We start from the raw sequence: 17,643 nt of genomic DNA on the forward strand, positions 1-17,643 counted from the left end.
TCTTCGTGCCCCCCCCAGTGGTCTTTGGGCCCAAAGCCGATGCTTCTTGAGCCTTGCGCTATTCTTTTGACCTTATCCAAACTTCCATTAGTTACGAAACTCAAAATATAAAATATTAACCAACCATCATTCAGAAGCAGCTGTCATTTGCAGTATCGACAACACTGCAAGCTGCAGCGCAATAGAAAACATAATAGACAGCTCTGTCTGACATCGTCAATCATTATCTTTGTAAACTTGGGCGGAAAATTGCCCGTGTTTACATAATTGCACCGCATGGTGCGAGAGCCGCCCCAACCCCGCCCATTGGCATTGCTTTGGCGTGGTGACGTCATAAACACGTCAAGTTGGGCTTGGAGAATTTGCGATAATGGCGACGGTGGCTCGGTGCTGGAAAGGGGCACAGTTAAGCTAGCCTCGGCTTGGACATGACTCACGTTTATTCCCCGCGGGTTCGTTTTCTGCTCATGGACTGCACGGGTTTCGGATGATTCTGTGGCATTGAAGCGTCTCCTCGCTCGTTTGACTGGTGAGTGTGCCGGCTTGTAGTCGTTCGGCGGTATGTTTTGACTGAGGCCTCGGCTTTGGGGTCCGCCCTCCATCTCACAACAACAAAAACAGTTGCACAGAGCTGCGTTAGCTCGAGTGGCTCTGTAGGACTGAGCAGCCCACTGGCTGACCCCAGTTGCGCGCATGCGAGACAAACGATGGCCAGTATGACATAGTGTTGTTTGTTAAATTGTCTATACGGTTGTCTTGTTAAAATCCGGGTAGACAGATGGGAGTTAGCATTAGCTCGTTAGCATGAGCAATTTTACGGACTTATTCTCGGTTGCCTGCCGACGGTCACTTTCCCCAAAAAGTGAACGTGAACGTCAGCCAACGAATGTGAAGATATGCAGTAATGGTAATGTTAATGGCCAATTTACGTAATTCGTTTGGGCTGAACTGTTAGCATAACCTGTTACCACAATCAAGCATAGCGAAGACCTGTTTTGCCCACAAATAGTTTTTTTTTTCTTTTCCTGTGTAATGGTAATGTTACCGTGCAGTGCATTGATCTTGTTTTCTAAATATAATTGTTTTGCTGACTTGCAGTCTGACTCTTTGGAGAATTTGATCTATTATTCGTGATTTAATCCCGCTGCTTGACACACCAAGGCGAGCTGTCAACGTTGCGATGCAAACTGCATTCAGTCATCTCTTTCAACAGTCCTTCCTGAAGTTCGCCAACTAGTTAGTATGTTTGGCCTGTTTGTTGGCTAATGTTGCAGACTGTGATGCACTGTGGCATGTCACGGGACAGCAGCGCCTTTAAGGCTCTAAGGGGCTTAGCTGTGTGACTCTGAACTCCGGGCCGCACTGAGCCGCAGCCACGGGTCATGAGCCCATGCGGTAAACAAAGTCGTGTGTGTTGGGACTGACAGATAGGCTTTATCAGGTTGCGCCAGCAGCACTGACCAACGTGCGTTGCCCACCGCACACCACCAGGCCTTGTGTCTCCTGCCCCTCCTTTCGCTTTGTCGTTGACCTGTCTTGCCCTCGTTGGCCTGTTCAGATCACATTTCAGTTTCTTTGCCACAATAACTATTTGTAGGGCTCTTTTGACAATATTGCCGTATGAACATCATCAGAAAAAAATGTTGCTTGCTGGTAATGCAAGTCTTCAATAATGAAATTGATGCCATCCAGCTTTTAAGATGTAATATAATACCTTGGGGAGCACACCTATTTTTCCCCCATGTCTGTTCATGAACACAAACACAATGATGTGTACAAAGGACATTAAAGTCTGCTTGTTTACAAATTGAGATGAGTAGGTTAAGCATTTTGTCCTAATTCAAATTGTTTGCATCAATTTCCATAGATTTCCATGCCTTATTTGTGAACTTCTAAACAGGATCATCTGGACTACTCATTCTCCATCACTGATTGTCTGTGGTAAGACTAAACAGCATTCCATCATTGTATTTAGTTACAAATTGTAGCTTTGTACAATTTTTCGAGCCATCGTCACATGAGCGGAATGATTATGAAAAATAACAATTGCTATTTTTTCCCGCTCAACATTGCGATTGCGATTTTATATACGATTAGTTTTTCAAGGTACCCTTCCCATCTGTTATTAACAAACACAAACAATAAAGTAGTCTGAACTGAACAATTGGTGCCGTATTATTTGGTGCAATATCAATGAACAGGTCTATTAAAAAAAAAAAAAAAAGTTTCATACATAAGCTGCATTATCTTTGTGAGGCATTGTATGTTGAATAGTCTCTTATAATTGTATCATATGTTTATGTGAGCAATTTAGATTTAGATCAGACATGAAATATCAAGTAGCGCTCAGTCTCTCACTTGCTCGCTATGTAACTACACAGTGGCTATTTAGAGCAGAGAAGTTGAGGGCATCCTCCAACAGAGAAAAAAAAATGTAAACGTGGCTTGTCAATCTGATGATGGTGGTTGTGTTATTACTTTGGCTAATGCTAAATGCTATCTTGCTTGATACAGTTACACAGCTATAAACAAGTCAATGCACTCACCCTTAGCCAACCTTTTTCGCTCAGTCCCAACAGCTATTGGAAGCTGACTCTTTCATTTTCCTCGCGGTTGCACATTGTAAAGTGCCAGCAGAAACGCTCAACTTGCATTCATTCTTCCGCAGCATTAGGCTAGTAGAAGTAGTTGGGGTTCCGGTATGACGAAAACTTAGGCGCCTGCTAGTGATTTAGATGAGTATAAGAATGAAAGAAAGACAACAAACTGAAAAGCCGACATCCATCCACCCATGCATAAGGTGCACTGTCGATTTATGAGAAAAATTAAAGAATTTTAAGTGTGCCATAACGTCCGAAAAATACGGTGTACAACAATGTTTTGGTCTTATAGGTTAGGCTTATGCTAAAATAAATGCAAAACAACCCTCAAACTATTATGAAAGACAGTTTATCTACTTCAAAGTTGTGAACTTACTGAAAATTTGACTTGCAGTCTTAAGCAGTCACTACGACAACGTCACAAAATTCTACCAAACGTGTGGTGCAAGTCATCAGTCATATTACAACAACAATTCAAACAAATCTATGGCTTTATTGGGGTCCGTGCGGGGTATTCACCCTCTGCGGTGACCCCGCCCCGGGGCATGGCGGCCCCCGGCCGGGTGCACTTCCCAAGGTTTGCAAGTGTTTGGGACGGTAGCAGAGGTAGAGTTTTCATCAGGGTTCGTTCAAGGTCTCAAATAGTTGCCAACAGTTTAAATGGTCCCAAACATTTTTTTCTTGTCGCAAGGAAGATTTGCAACCTTGAAAGAACCCTGACGAAAAATCAACTTTCTGGCCGTGCACAAACATTTGCAAAATTTTCTTGGTCAGTGGGATAGGGGCTTTAAGCTACCCTCAGACTGAAATCAAAAGATCGGCTTTAACAAAAAAAAAAATCGATCTGAATTGGGTTTCACGCCCTGCAGTGTGAACGTGGCCATAGAGACTACCCATCACAATAATCATAGTTTCTACATGCTTTGTTATCCTAGTGTTAAAAGTCAGCTTACACTCTCACTTTCCCCAATCAGCATGCACAAAACATGATACAAGATCATGAATAAACGCAAATCCTCCACTGAGAACTTATACTGAGATACTGCCTGATTTGGTATTGTTTGTTCCATATTGCTTAATGACTTACTTAATGTCTTTGCTTCACGCAGGCTGTTCCGGGCCAGGCTTTCTACTAGTTGGGTGACCTGCACTCCTTCACTGGGGCCATGGTACTCATTCTTTTCTTCACTGCTTTGTGGTACATTGTGCATGCAGTCTGTAAAATTGGAAACTCTCTATATTGATTTCAAATACTTATCAGCTGTTTACCAGGGAGCAGACAGTTATGTCAGCTACTACTGGGTCAAAGGTTGCCTCAGGCTTGTTGTCAAGCAGGGCAACTTTCAGTTTGTTTCCTTGTTCACAGTCAGCATCATCTTTTATTGGTCAAACACTCCCAAAAAACGCACCAGGAATGTGTTTAGGTTGTTTTAGACACTCTTGTATTACAGGCTTACAGCAACAAACAACTACAACAAAACAAACTTTTAGGACATAACACATAGGTGCACACAGTTGTGAAACAATGAAAAATGACCAGCAATCACCAGTCTGTGGCGATTGTGCAAATGATGCAGATAGTCCTAGAGCGCTTTAAAGTATCCAGTCATGTGGATTAGTTGATCAGAAGTAGTTATCCCAGTAAAGCACAGTGCCACAGCTACAATAATGGGTACGTTAACACTGTAACAACAGGGATGTGAAAATTTGGCCAAAATTCGTAAAATGCAGCTATGGAATTATGAGTCAGCTGTTGAGAAAGTTAATGGCAAGGGGAAGAAGCTATTTTAATGTTTGCTGTTTTTTCTGTGCGTAGTTGCATCACATCACGACCACAAGAACACATGTGCGTGATAAACTGTTTGGGTGGCTTCTCAGGCTCCCGTTTTCTCTGCAGCCAGTTGCTTGAGTCTCAGCATGCTTGATCCTCCAGCTGCAGTATATGGTTCAAATGTGGTGTAATTTTATGCCGAGGCAGCAAACGGAGGCAGAAACACTAGCCATTATCTGTCTGCCTTTTTGACTACTTTCATCTTTGTTTACACAATATTCTGGATAAACAAGGCACCCAACTTTTTGTCCTTGAGAATTAAATTGCATTTATACGTCAACAGGCAGCTTATTTCACCACCAACATTCAATTTATTTAGCCACTCTTAGAGCTAGGTTTACACCGCACGTCTTAATGCTCAATTACTCCCAAAAAAATCATATTTAAAAAAAAAAAAGAATCAGCTATTACATTATAAATGCGACCTCTGTCTTGTCTACTTTATGAACACATGCGTCGCCAAAGTGACCCGCATGCGCAGAAGAAGAGACGGCGTCACGGCGTTGTGTTTGCGGAAGTAAATGTGGTCCAGCGTGTCAGGAAATTTATACAGTGAAGCGATTAGGTAGGAGGTAGAAATAAATGCAGTATTTGGGGGAAATTATGAGGCAGCAGCTATGAACAGAAAACATGTATTACAATTACTACGTATCTAGATAACATACTAGACATAAAGTAAAACGATGGCTACATTAGCAATTTAGCACACGCTCGAATACCGGAAGGCGCTAACAGGTGACGTCAGCCATGGCGAAGCTAGAGCTTGATGTCAAAAGTATAAATATATCAGCAATGTTATTTGCTTATATTTGTACAATTTTGTACCACAGAGCACTGAGTTTTGACATCTACACAGTAATAGGTCTCAAAATTATTTTTATTTAATTCAGCTTTGCAAAGCTTTATTTTATTTGTTAAATTGAGCAGCGTGTGAAGATGAAAATGCAAATTTTGGATGAAAAGAAGCAGAGAGAAGAATGAATGTGATACTTTCTGACCCATTTTAACAGGAAATATTTACCTTTTCACATTTAAATAACCAATTAGAAATATTCCATTATGATTTTTACACTCACCATTACTGTTAGGACCAAACTACTCAAGCAATGCCACAATATTAATATCAGGCCATATTGCTAAGCCCTCACTCTGTTTGAAGCAGTTAAGTGTCTAGCAAAAATATGGGAAAAATATTTACATCTTACATTTATGTACAAAGATCATGTACATGAGTACCAAACTTAAAACGTTTTTGGTTAAAAAAAAAAAAAATTTTTAACTTATACATATTATCACACATGATTGCATATTTATACATGATGGCAAGTAGGAGAGTAGGTCTTGCTTGAACCCTTTTAAAAACATTGAAATAGGACTGCCTCCTTCACAAAACCTCTTTAGTGTACTTTCATTATTAAAGTAAGAGTTTTAATATATTTTATGGTATGATATCATTTTCTGTCATATTTGTAAATGTTACTGTATGTTGTGAATATTGCGCTGAAGCTTCATTTCAAGAAAATTGTAAATTTGAATCGAAATCACAATCTGTCCGAAAAAACGCAATACCATTTTTTCCGAAGATCCTTTAGCCCTACCATGATCTATGAAAAAAATTATGGTGTAGAGGAGGCATTACATCTGCTTCAAAATATTGACGAGTCTGAGGGTGATTTGCTCCACTGACACACAGCGAGTCAGAGTAAAATAGTCCCCCTGCCCAGCCCAAGAGGAGCCGTGTCGCGTGTGGTAGAATAGGCCGTTAGGTGTGATAGTCATGACTCAGGACATTGTGAGCAGTACACGCCAGACAGTCGAAATCAATAAAATAATGAGCTTGTGTGGTGCTTGTTGGCGCAATTCACCCATGGAAAAAAAGACTTTGGGGGTGCGCTCGGGACGGAGTTGTTTTGTGTGATATACTTCCGATTGACTTCCTCTTCTTCGAAGTGAAAATGCAGTGAAGTCTTTTGTGACACGCGTCTCCTTTCCTTTGGCACCAAACCAGCTGTATTTTATAACAGCTGACCTGCGCACAGCGCGAGAGCTGCACAGGACAATAGGCGCTCCACCAACTGTTTCTCATTCACTTAAATGACATAATTTACATTAAAAGATACTCACAACAGAATTTTAATCAACAAAATGTCTTTTATTAGACACACGAGCAGCAAGTAATCATTTATGTAATTAATTTTAGTCTGACATCATTGTCAAAGCGCAACAGCACTCATTCCGTCAAAATGGCGTCTGTGGTAGGTCTAATAGTTTCAAAATCCTGGTGGTCCTACTGTTAATTGAATTTTCATTTGTAAATCATCTTAAGCGGTTTGCAAGTAGGGTGGGTTGCAGGCACATTAGAAGCAGCGGAAATACAACTTTGGAATGACTTCTGTTTTAGTGCCATGGCCGAGACGCTTTGCAAGTGTTAGACAGCAAAATAGTCAGTCGCATTTAGCTTTGCCATGAAAAATCAAGGCCAAAGAAAGTGGTGGAATAATGTTCCACTTTCCCTTCTAAATTACTGCGGCCAAAGTAGTTTTGAGTAAGCCTTATGACCCCCAACAGTTTATGCGGACCAGCTGTGAATGTATTTGTCAATGTGTCTGCCAAATGTTCTTTGGGGAGCCGTCAAAAGCCGTATCAAAACCCAATAAATATCTGAAAGAGTTGTGGCTGTTATATTGATGGTGGGTTCATTAAGCATAACAGGTCATTTTGTGTGCAGGAGGAGGAGGGTCAGAAGAGCTCGGAGTGTATCCAGGCCAGTCAGATTTTCCCAAAGAAATCCCCTGTCCTGGAAGAAGAGAACATGCAGGTAAAGGAGGTTTTTGACAGCCCAGCTCAATTGTACCAAAGTCAATCTCAAGACTTAAACCCAAAAGAGCATGCATTTTACCTGCTAAACAAGCCACAACTGAAAGTCTGGAAATGCATCACTAAAGGGGATTGTAAATTTGGCGAGGTCAGTGATCCTCAGGCTCGGTGCAGTTATCACGCATCACGAAGAGAAACACAAGTTGCACCGGTCTATAAGTCACATTTTGGGGGGGAAATTCATTTGACAAAAAACAGACCAAGGACAGTAGAGCTCGGACTCACACTCAAAATCCCTGTTCCCTAATCCTGTTGACAGCAGCAAATGAGTTCTGGTTGGATTCCAAACCTCCGCTTCTAACTTGATCTGAACAATGTTAGGAAAAGCTGGAATTTTTATTTATTTTTTTATTTTTTTAAATTTTTTTAAATTTTTTTTGGGCGGGACAATTTCGATTTCATTCATGATTTTCTTCAAATCAAGCTTCACTGCAGCAATCACTATGAGCACTGTACAGTAACCTTTACAGACAACAGAAAACTACATCATACCATCAAAACATTAAAAGCTAAGCGACTTAATGTGCATTGGTTCATCTCAGAATTGTTTTATCATCTCAGTCTTTTGCACTGAAACTTCAAACGCAATATATATCAATATACAGGACGCTTTATAAAATTGTATTTTCATGTAATTGCCTGGGGACTCAAACAGCACCAATTTGGTCTTGGCTAACTGCATTTCACATGAGTTTGGTTATTAGCACTAGCTTCTCCATGTTCTCTTGGTACCTGTCGGTTCTCACAGACCGCAATGATATTGTCGCCCATTGATTGCTTTATTTTTATTTTTATTTTTTTACCACTGTCTGTGTCTGGTTGCTCTTTACTGCTGCTGCTTGTGACGTAGTAACGGTACATTCTCAACTCTGATTGGCTGACGGTGACGCAAACCAATGAAGACTTCACATTAGCAAACCCCGGTGAAATTGGCGAAGAGGCAACATTTTTCCTTCAAACACTTCATCTGCAGCACCCGCATGCAATCGCGCCTGACCATGCGAACTGCATTGAGTATGCGTACAGTATGTGAAAACAGCAGCGCCAGAAACGCTCAGCTTACGTTTCACCGCAGCCTTAAGCTCTTCTTTGTCTGCCTTTAGTGATAGCGCTACTTGTTAGAAGTGTTAGAAGTTCCAAAATGATAAATCCTTCAGCCCCAATTATAACTACATAAAACCGTTTCTTTTTATTCTAAAATGTCTTACCTTAAAGCGTAAGTCAACCCAAACATATTTTTTTTCAAGAATATGTTCCCAGCAGGCCCACGAGTTGAAACACGGCATTCTTGATTAATTTTGCGTTTGTGGAATATAAGTTAAGCAGCTAAATGCACTCGTTTTTAGCCATCTCTGGGTGTGGCCATTTTGTCTTCTGTTGACTGAAAATGACATCACAACTGCTCACAATGACCAATCACGGCTCACCTGTTTTCTGAATCTGAGCCGTGATTGGTCTTAATGGGTTAAATAGTAAATCCTTGTTGTGGTTAATGCCTAATGCATAATTAGAAAGTTTGCTGTGGAAGCATACATCACACTTTAGTTACCGTGACTACCACTTCGTCTAATTCTTTTATTTATTCTTCCCCTTTTTCTTCTCTGATTTGTTCTACTTTCTTTTGATGGTTGGCAAATACTTTTGGTGCATTACCGCCACTTTCTTTAGCATGCGGTATCCGCCACAACAAGGATTTATGCTTTACAAAACCAAAAGGCGTACCAACCCGAGCTGACCTTTGGCCACCATGCGACATGGGATTCTAGTTAAGAAACGCCATTTTTGAACTAAAAATAAAAACGTTTACATAGTTAGAAGTGGGAATTTCTAAGCCAACTGGAATCACTTCGCTGCCGCCCACACGATTAGAGAACGGGGATTTTGTGTGCGAGTCTGAGCTCTAATACCGGGTAATTCACAAATGAGTATAAGTCGCAGGGCCAGCCAGACATTGAAGAAAAAAAAAGTGTGATTTGTAGTCCGAAAAAAAAAAAAAAAAGAATTGCAGTACTTTTGGATGGGAATGTTGATGACGTTTATGTTGTTTGCAAACTACTAAAAGCAAAGCACCATTCCACTTGCGTGAATCTTAGATCATTGAAAGTGTGGAATATTTCATTTTTATGTGAGACACAAGTGTGGAAAAATAATAAAGTCGTAGCCTGTGTAATGATCCCTTGCTGTGTGTACATGCATTATGATCTGCAGTCTTTGAAATGTGTCCTCTCCCGCTGTTGTTAGGTGCCCTTTCCTGAGCTGCATGGGGAGTTTACAGAGTATGTCGGGAGGGCAGAGGATGCCATCATTGCAATGTCCAACTACCGCCTACACATCAAGTTCAAACAGTCTGTTGTCAACGTAAGTACCTTCAGAAAAGTCATGGAGTAGATAAGATATGAGCAAACATATCGCACAACTGGGGGAAAAAAAGAGGAATATATATATATATATATATATATATATATATATATATATATATATATATATATTTTGAGATTTAGAATGATTTCTTATTGGTCAATATATACGCTCAGTGTTGCAAATAAAATGATCCAGTACACACGTGCCAAGTTATATTACGTATACGCTCAACTTATACGCAGAGTACAAACATTCCCACGCATTTATTAATGAATGAGGCCCATTGTGACCGGGCCGCTCAGAGCTGAGCTGTCCCAGTCGCAGCTTCACCTCAAATTGTACGTTGACTCTCTGCACTAGATGTTTCCATGGCTGAAATCGTGCCAGAGGGTGATGAGTAACAGTCAAGCTCTCTCTCGCTCTCATTTCAACATTTACGAAGGAAGCGAACTTTGTGACCAATTCATGGGGACTTGATACAATACATCCTCTTGTGCCACAACAAAGGAGTATTTTGACATTTTAAACCCCTTTCATTTTTCTGTGACTCGACTCGCAGCTGCTTTTCAGTTCACTTGTCTGACAGCACATATAACACATTTTATAAATATCGTCAGCGCTTGTTGTAGTGTTAAGCAATTGAACATACTAGATAAGCAAACGTGCTACATTCAGATAACCCTTCTGCCTTCCCACCGACATATCGCAGCAGGAACCTAGTGCAATGACATCTACTCTGCATGTTTTTCTAGTTTCACTTCACCCTCTCAATATCATGCAAACTAGTTCCTGATTTAAGACAACAGAAGGCATCATGAAAAATGATTGTTTCTGTTGTAGCATTGTAAAATGTGGTGACATGGTTATTTGTTCAACCCATTTAGGCCGGGAGCACATAACTGCATTTCTACCACTAGAGCCAGGGAATGCTGCTGTGCCTTTCTACCTTTAGACCTGGGAGAGGGTGTACATCATTTTCTTTTTTTTTCTTTTTTTTATCCAATTCTCAATCTCTTAGCCAAATGAAATGTATCAGAATATACATGTGACCGTGTCGTGAGCCCTCGGAGGATGTCCCGGAATTTTTTCAAAGAGTAATGGTAGACGGAGACGATCGCAGGAGCTCTGACATAAGTGTTGTATTGATACAGACGACGCACTTGTGGTCTTTGAACCAGTGGAACCACTCGAACGTGATATATGGTTAAGATACATGTTTGTAGACAATGATGATATCGACGGCTTTGTAACAGAATATTCATCCATCCATTATCCAAAGCGCTTATCCTCACGAGGGTCACGGGAGTGCTGGAGCCTATCCCAGCAGTCTTTGGGGAGTAGGCGGGGGACACCCGGAATTGGTTGCCAGCCAATCGCAGGGTACGCAGAGACAAGCAAACATTCACACTCACAATCACACCTAGGGACAATTTAGAGTGGAGGATGATAATTACCGCTTTTTAAAAAAATTTAAAATAGTGCTTCTCTTGCGCTGACACTTTATTTACACTTTCTATTTGCATTTATGATTGAAACAGTAAATAATGATAAACTCAGGCCTGAAAGCCACAAGCTCAAATTCGTTTGGAATGATGTTTCTGCTACAGGGGCTGCGATATCAATTATTTTGTAGTTGCTGAATTAACGGGAAAGCTTCAGGTTTTAGGGGGTGATTCTATAGTCACCCATAGGTTTTAGAGAGATGTTGAGCCAGGCGCTTCACGCCTTAATGGGTGAACACACATGTGAGGGAGAAACCCACCCACACAATTTTGCTACTGCTACTATACAGCTGCTTCCCAACCCTGAGGAAAATGCATTGATCTAAAATATATATGTTTATTGTTCTTTTAAAGGGGTCATATCATGCTATTTAAATTTTTCCACAGTTAACTATAGCCATATTTATGATTATATGAGAGTCTAATTTCTTATGAAATATGAGTTATTTACTCAATCCCGCCTCTCCTGGCTGCCGCACCCCTTTCATTACATCACCCTAAAGCTGGTTGCTCCGCGCGCCACCCACGAAACAGTAATGAACACGAAACAGTAATGAACAGTTGTTATCACTTGGAAGTAGGGGTGGGCGATATGCCGATATTAGATTGTTAAGGCGTTTAACGTGTTGACGATCTCATCAAGCCGAAAGATCGTTTGATCGGCACATTCTATACAGTTGAGCTCTATGGCGGCGGAAAGCCACTGACGCATACCCGACCAACCTATCACAGCACGCACAGTGCACTGTATGTGACACTCCCCGCCTCCCTGTTTGTTTGTATAGCGGGAAGCTTTAGCGGAAAGTCACCACGAAGCAGAGTTGGTCCCAAAAAGAAACTCCACATCCACAGTGTCGATTTGGTTTGGCTTTTCCTCGGAGGAGAAAGCGCAAACCAGCTATTTGCAAAGTTTGCAGGGACACGGTTCGGACGTCAGATGGCAACACGACAAACCTGTTTAATCACTTGCGGCGACAGCACCCAAAAACTACGCCGACAGCCAAAGCAAACGAAGATCAGACGCACGGTAGCTAGAGGCAGCCGCTAGCTCCAAGCTAAAACAACCCACGGTAACACATTCATTCAACAAGGGCACTCCATATGAAAAAACAAGCAAGCAGTGTAAAGAAGTAACTGAGGCAGTGACTTGTCACCTTGCCGAAGACATGATTCCCATTAAAACAGTGGAAAACGAGGGCTTTAAAAGACTCTTCAAAGTACTAGACCTGCATTACAAGCTGCGTTTTTATGTTTGTTATGTTACCTTTAATGTTTACATTCACTGCACATTTTGATCAAAATTGGCACTATTCAAATTAAAACCTGTTCAGAAAGCTTAGCTGAGTTTTACATACATTTTAAGTATGTTTTATATGTTTAACATGAGGACAATGGTTAAAAATGTGCTTTTTTAGTCTAAAAAAACAATGTAGGAAAAAAATCATGATCATGATTTTATTTTTTTTTTAAAATAGTGATATGATATTTTTGCCATATCGCCCACCACTACTTGGAAGACTAGTGCCGCTTTTCCAATAGTCCCCAACAACCACACACCACTTGGCCCGGCCTGGCACTGCACTTCACAGCCTCCATTATTTTTACGGCAGGATGGGAGCTCGCCTGATGGCGTCACTCCCAGTGTGTAAGGTTCTGCCGTAACATTTCACATGGTGAGTCTTGAACATGAGTTGCTTTTGCACGATGTAATCACGTCGCAAATTACAGCCCATCAAATGCACAGAAGAAGCTTTCACATATAGGCAAAAATCGATTTCTAATTTCAAATGCACTATCAATGAATGGAGTGCTCACTCTCATTCATTTGGCCGCCCCTCCGAGTCAACGGCTCGTCGTCCGAAGCCGGCCGGCATCCCCACAGCGGGAGCCACAACTGTCGGGTCGGGGAAGCGGCGACGCTCCGTTTGACGGCTGGAGACCTCTCATTCAAGTGAATGCGAGCCAGTGTGTGAGAGAAGCCACTTTTCCCAACTCTGTTACAAAAATGAAAGTGTTTCACTGGTGGCTGCTCTGAGAAAGTGAACATGTGTTTAGTCTGCAGGGGCGCCACGGGCGTCACTCTTAACTTTGTGAAGTATAAAAAATTAGGACCCAGTCGTTTTCTTTGATTGGGCGGAGCTGTTGCTTTTGAGAGGAGGAATGAGTGATCAGAGATGAGTGAATGGAAGAAATCACCACTTTGTTTTTGGTGAGGAATTAGCATTTTAACTTGGATAAATGTTCCAAAGAGTTATTGTGTTAATGCGTGATATGGCCCCTTGAAACATATCTGATCAACTGCATGAATTAATCTGTTGGCAAAACTTTTTGTGGTTGTTAAAGTGCGTAAACCATAAGTGCAGCTGTTGCGCAACTGTTCCTAAAGATTAAGTCTGCGAATAGTTAACGTCCGAGAATAATTAGTGCACCCCAAAGGAGTTGTAATTGCCACTATATGGCGGCAAAGCACTTTTAAACAGAAAGCATCAACACAAAGCTTCTAGCATGTATACGAAGTTGTATACACCGGCTATTAGTAGCCACATTGGAAGTGAAGCAAAAATATACGTACTTTGCCTTTGGACAATGCACAAAGTAAACCCGGGGACCACCAGCAAAACAGGCGCTTATGGAAAAAAAAGCCCACTATCAATGAACAACAATACCAAGAGTTCACCTGATGGTGCCAAACTATCACTTCAATTGCTTTGGCATGATTATCTGAAGTTGGGAAAATGTTTGTGAAAGAATAATAAAACATGCTGAATGCCTCCAATGCCAAAACCAAGATAAAATGATTTGTTTTTGTTGCCAACCCTGTTGATTTGCTGAACTGCCGTGGGTTGGCTTATACCAGAAGCCGTGGATCCATCTGCAGAGTTTTACGTTGATTGTTTATTGGCGTGTTGCTAGGCTTTTTCGGGCCGTAAAGAGCAATAGGTTTCAGGCTGCCACTGCCTCTTTTTGCTCGCATCCAACAGCCAATGTTCTTTCTCTCGCATATTTGGACGGGTTGACAAAGTGTGCATCACATGGCAGTCTCCCACATGGGCAGTGGGAAGTGCTGGAATAGAGCGAGCATCCGGGATTCTTGATGACATTCAGATTAGTGATTTAGATTAGAGAGCTGGAATTAAATTGTGTCTTCATGGTGCAAGTACAGCCGGAATGTGGCGTGATTACAGCCTTTTGTAGATGGTGAATAGTGACTGACCAAATCAACTGAGCACTGCTTACATTATTTTTTTCTGTCTTGTCCTGGATCAGAGTTGTTGTTGTGAGGTGTCAGTAAGTATAAAACCGAGATGCACGGCGTGGGGTGGTTGTCATTTTTGTGTGCCTTTTATGAGTTATGTTGTCTAACTAGACGACTTTCCTATTGACCAAGTTTAGCTCCAAGAGCTAAATTAAAGGAGCAGTTGATGTGTGAGAACACTAACCATGCAAGCCTCCAACAATGCATTCACATCAAAGAGAAAGCCTGTCATCATAGTAGCTGCAAAAACTTAGCCGACTGATGACTGCCCGTCGCTCGTGCATGACTCCAGACTGCATGCAAACTAGGGGTGTGAACCTCTGGGTACCTCACGGTACGATACGATTTGCGATACAAGGCTCACGATAACGATTATCTCAAGATATGACGATACAGCGATTATCGATATATTGGTCAGGAAATCAATCCACGATAATATACGATACTCCTATTCAAAATGGATGTTTTTCAAAGAAAAAAACTCTTTTTTTTTTTTTTGTACCATTACTGAAACACAATATTAAATTCAAGTGCAATTTTTTACAAACAAATGCATGTCTTCCTTACAGAGACACTTTATTATTGCAACAGTTCTGCAAATAAAATGAGTGTTTTAACTAATTCTATCCCAATAACATATTTATATGTCATTTCACTGTGGGTCTGAAAAAACCTGGTAGTGAATCAGTTAGACACTATTGTAATGCAACACGTCAGGAATATTCCCATTCTGTTGTATTTATAAACAGTGACAATCGTTATGTAAAATTGCTGTAAAATGCAAATCGACTGCATAGCCTCTACCTGCAGATTTTAAAGGGAAAAAAAGAAACTCAAAGAATAACTTTAATGTAAGCAATTTCAAATCCAACAGACTTTTGCAATGTGCGCATCACTGTGGATTTCATGCAATTCACGGGTTTCAAGCACGTCTGATTTGAGTTCCCAATCGCTGATAAAATGCGCGGTGGTGGCAGTAAAAGACAGTGTGCCCCTTGATGTCCATCCATCGCAGGTAAGACCCACTCGTTCTTACGACTCGAGTGCATTCCGTACCTGAAGCCTGGTCTCTTCCTACAAAGTTATAATTGTTTTCTCAGTGAAACGTTTTCAACTTCATTTCGTAGATTGGCTCTAGAGTGCGCATCATGTAGCGAAAAACACCATTCTTAACTACACTATATGGGCGGAGATCCTTGCAAATATACAATACAATACAATTTTATTTATATAGCGCATTTCCTCACAGCTAGAGCTGTAACAAAGCACTTAACAAACAATACAATAAATACAGTGATACATGTATTAAGAAATTTAGATTTAAATAATATATAAAATATAAATAAAAATATAAATAAATAAAGGCAATAAATTGACATAAAACACTATATACAATTGAACAACCAGAAAAGAGCAGAAAAGTTCCGGTCTGATCAAAAGCCAGAGAAAAGAAATATGTCTTCAACCGGGTTTTATAAGGGAGTTTTGTTTGCAGTGGAGAACCCAAGCTGGATGCAAATATAACAGTCTGTGGGTGACTTTTTGGCTTGCGACCGGTGCTGTACCGCCAAGTAATTGCCCAATAAGCAATGAACAATAAAGGAGTCTTTACAGCAGCCGTATATTTATTTAAAACATCGATACTTGGCGGAGGCGTATCGATAATCGATCGGAAGACAAAACATCGTGATGTATCGCCATATAGAGATTTTGTCACACTCCTAAATGCAAACAGCAGCCTGAGCTCGTCGTGTGCCTCAAAAGTACTTTGAGTAAATTAGCAAATCTTATTTCAAAGCAGGTTACATATTTCCATACAGTATTCAAAGCATGCGCTACAGTCAGAGCAACAAATGTTTATTTCTGTATTCTAATTCTGTATAAGACTCAAGGCTGAAAACGCAAATCAAGATAAGGCTTATCGGGGTTTATTGACTGCCTCCTTATTTAAGTATATTGAGTGTTAACAGAGCTTTGGGAAATGTTACGTGAAACATGAATGGAAATGCAAAGTGACAACTAATCTATTCATTTTTTTTCCAATGCAAGTGGGTGAATTACTTTGCAACTCATGGTTTGCATGAAGGTGGTTTTCTGTCCCGAGCTTTGCCAATGTCGGTTATGTATGAGTTGTAGGCTTCCTTGTGTATTCTCTCTGCCTTGCGTGTGTTTCTACAGGTGCCTCTGCAGCTCATTGAGAGTGCGGAGTGTCGTGATATGTTCCAGCTGCATGTCACCTGTAAGGACTGTAAAGTTGTTAGGTAAGACGAGAGGCGACACACCCACATGCAACCCAGAGCCAGAGTGAACAGTACCACTTCCTTCTCAAAGGAATAGTTCACTATCTGGGGCTACATTTTGGCAAAATCGGAACCATTTCATAGGTAGTTAACAGGTTACTGACTTGAGCCATGTATTATAAATTCAGTTATATTTTGAAGAGCAGCAAACGCATCCGTTGTGAAGTTAGCCTAAAGAAACCAACTGAAAAGTTTGCTTTATCTGTATTTTAATTCCCAGGTGTCAGTTCTCCACTTTCGAGCAATGTCAAGAATGGCTGAAGCGTCTCAATGCAGTAGTGCGCCCCCCCTCTCGCTTGGAGGACCTCTTCTCGTTCGCCTTTCATGCCCGGTGCATGGATGTGTACGCTGGTGAGAAGGAACAGCATGGAGAGCTTTGTAGACCAGGTAGCCCAGTCTTGAAACTGAAACACTCAAATGACAGCATTAGTTTAGGCTCTCTGGTCATATCCAATGTCTCTGGTCTTTAGGTGAACATGTGACCTCTTGGTTCAAGAATGAGGTGGAGAGGATGGGCTTTGACACTCAAAATGCCTGGAGGATATCTGACATCAACAGCAAGTTTAGGTGACGGCAGCTTGCTTGACGGATACCGCTCCGCTCCGCTCTGCTCTCTTGATACGCGTGCCTTACTGATTCGAGCCTTTGCTTTCATTGGCATACAGCGCAGATCAGTGTGTGAGAGACATTATGTGGTTGTTGTTTTGTTCTCCTCTGGTGCTGCACCCGGGGCACAAAAAGGCCCAGCCCAGGATTAGATGTCTGTCGACAGAGCGTTTTGTTGAGCCTTCACTAATGCATTCAGCCAGGTCCGATGCCTTCTTTTGTGCTACACATTCACTAGGGCTGGACAACGTATCCCCAAAAAAATATTGATATCTTGATGACCGCCTGTGCAATCTGCATATTGCTAAGA

General features: G+C 41.2%; 1 protein-coding gene across 7 annotated transcripts in view; it reads left to right on the top strand.

Annotated features, from left to right (window-relative positions):
- Nucleotides 1-358: 358 nt before the first annotated feature.
- The window catches only part of mtmr3 (myotubularin related protein 3), a 46,944-nt gene continuing 29,659 nt past the window's right edge, over nt 359-17,643 (top strand). For all 7 annotated transcript variants that reach the window (XM_086031051.1, XM_086031050.1, XM_086031052.1 and 4 more), the window contains exons 1-8: nt 359-529; nt 1,868-1,941; nt 3,710-3,769; nt 7,160-7,249; nt 9,550-9,666; nt 16,606-16,688; nt 16,948-17,114; nt 17,198-17,294. In XM_086031051.1, the coding sequence (XP_085887177.1) occupies nt 3,767-3,769; nt 7,160-7,249; nt 9,550-9,666; nt 16,606-16,688; nt 16,948-17,114; nt 17,198-17,294 (557 nt within the window). In that variant the 5' untranslated portion in view covers nt 359-529; nt 1,868-1,941; nt 3,710-3,766. The remainder of the gene's footprint in view (nt 530-1,867; nt 1,942-3,709; nt 3,770-7,159; nt 7,250-9,549; nt 9,667-16,605; nt 16,689-16,947; nt 17,115-17,197; nt 17,295-17,643) is intronic.

This window comes from Filicampus tigris, chromosome 5 (genome assembly GCF_054856515.1).
Source record: "Filicampus tigris isolate MCC_2025a chromosome 5, RoL_Ftig_1.0, whole genome shotgun sequence".
Taxonomy (NCBI): domain Eukaryota; kingdom Metazoa; phylum Chordata; class Actinopteri; order Syngnathiformes; family Syngnathidae; genus Filicampus; species Filicampus tigris.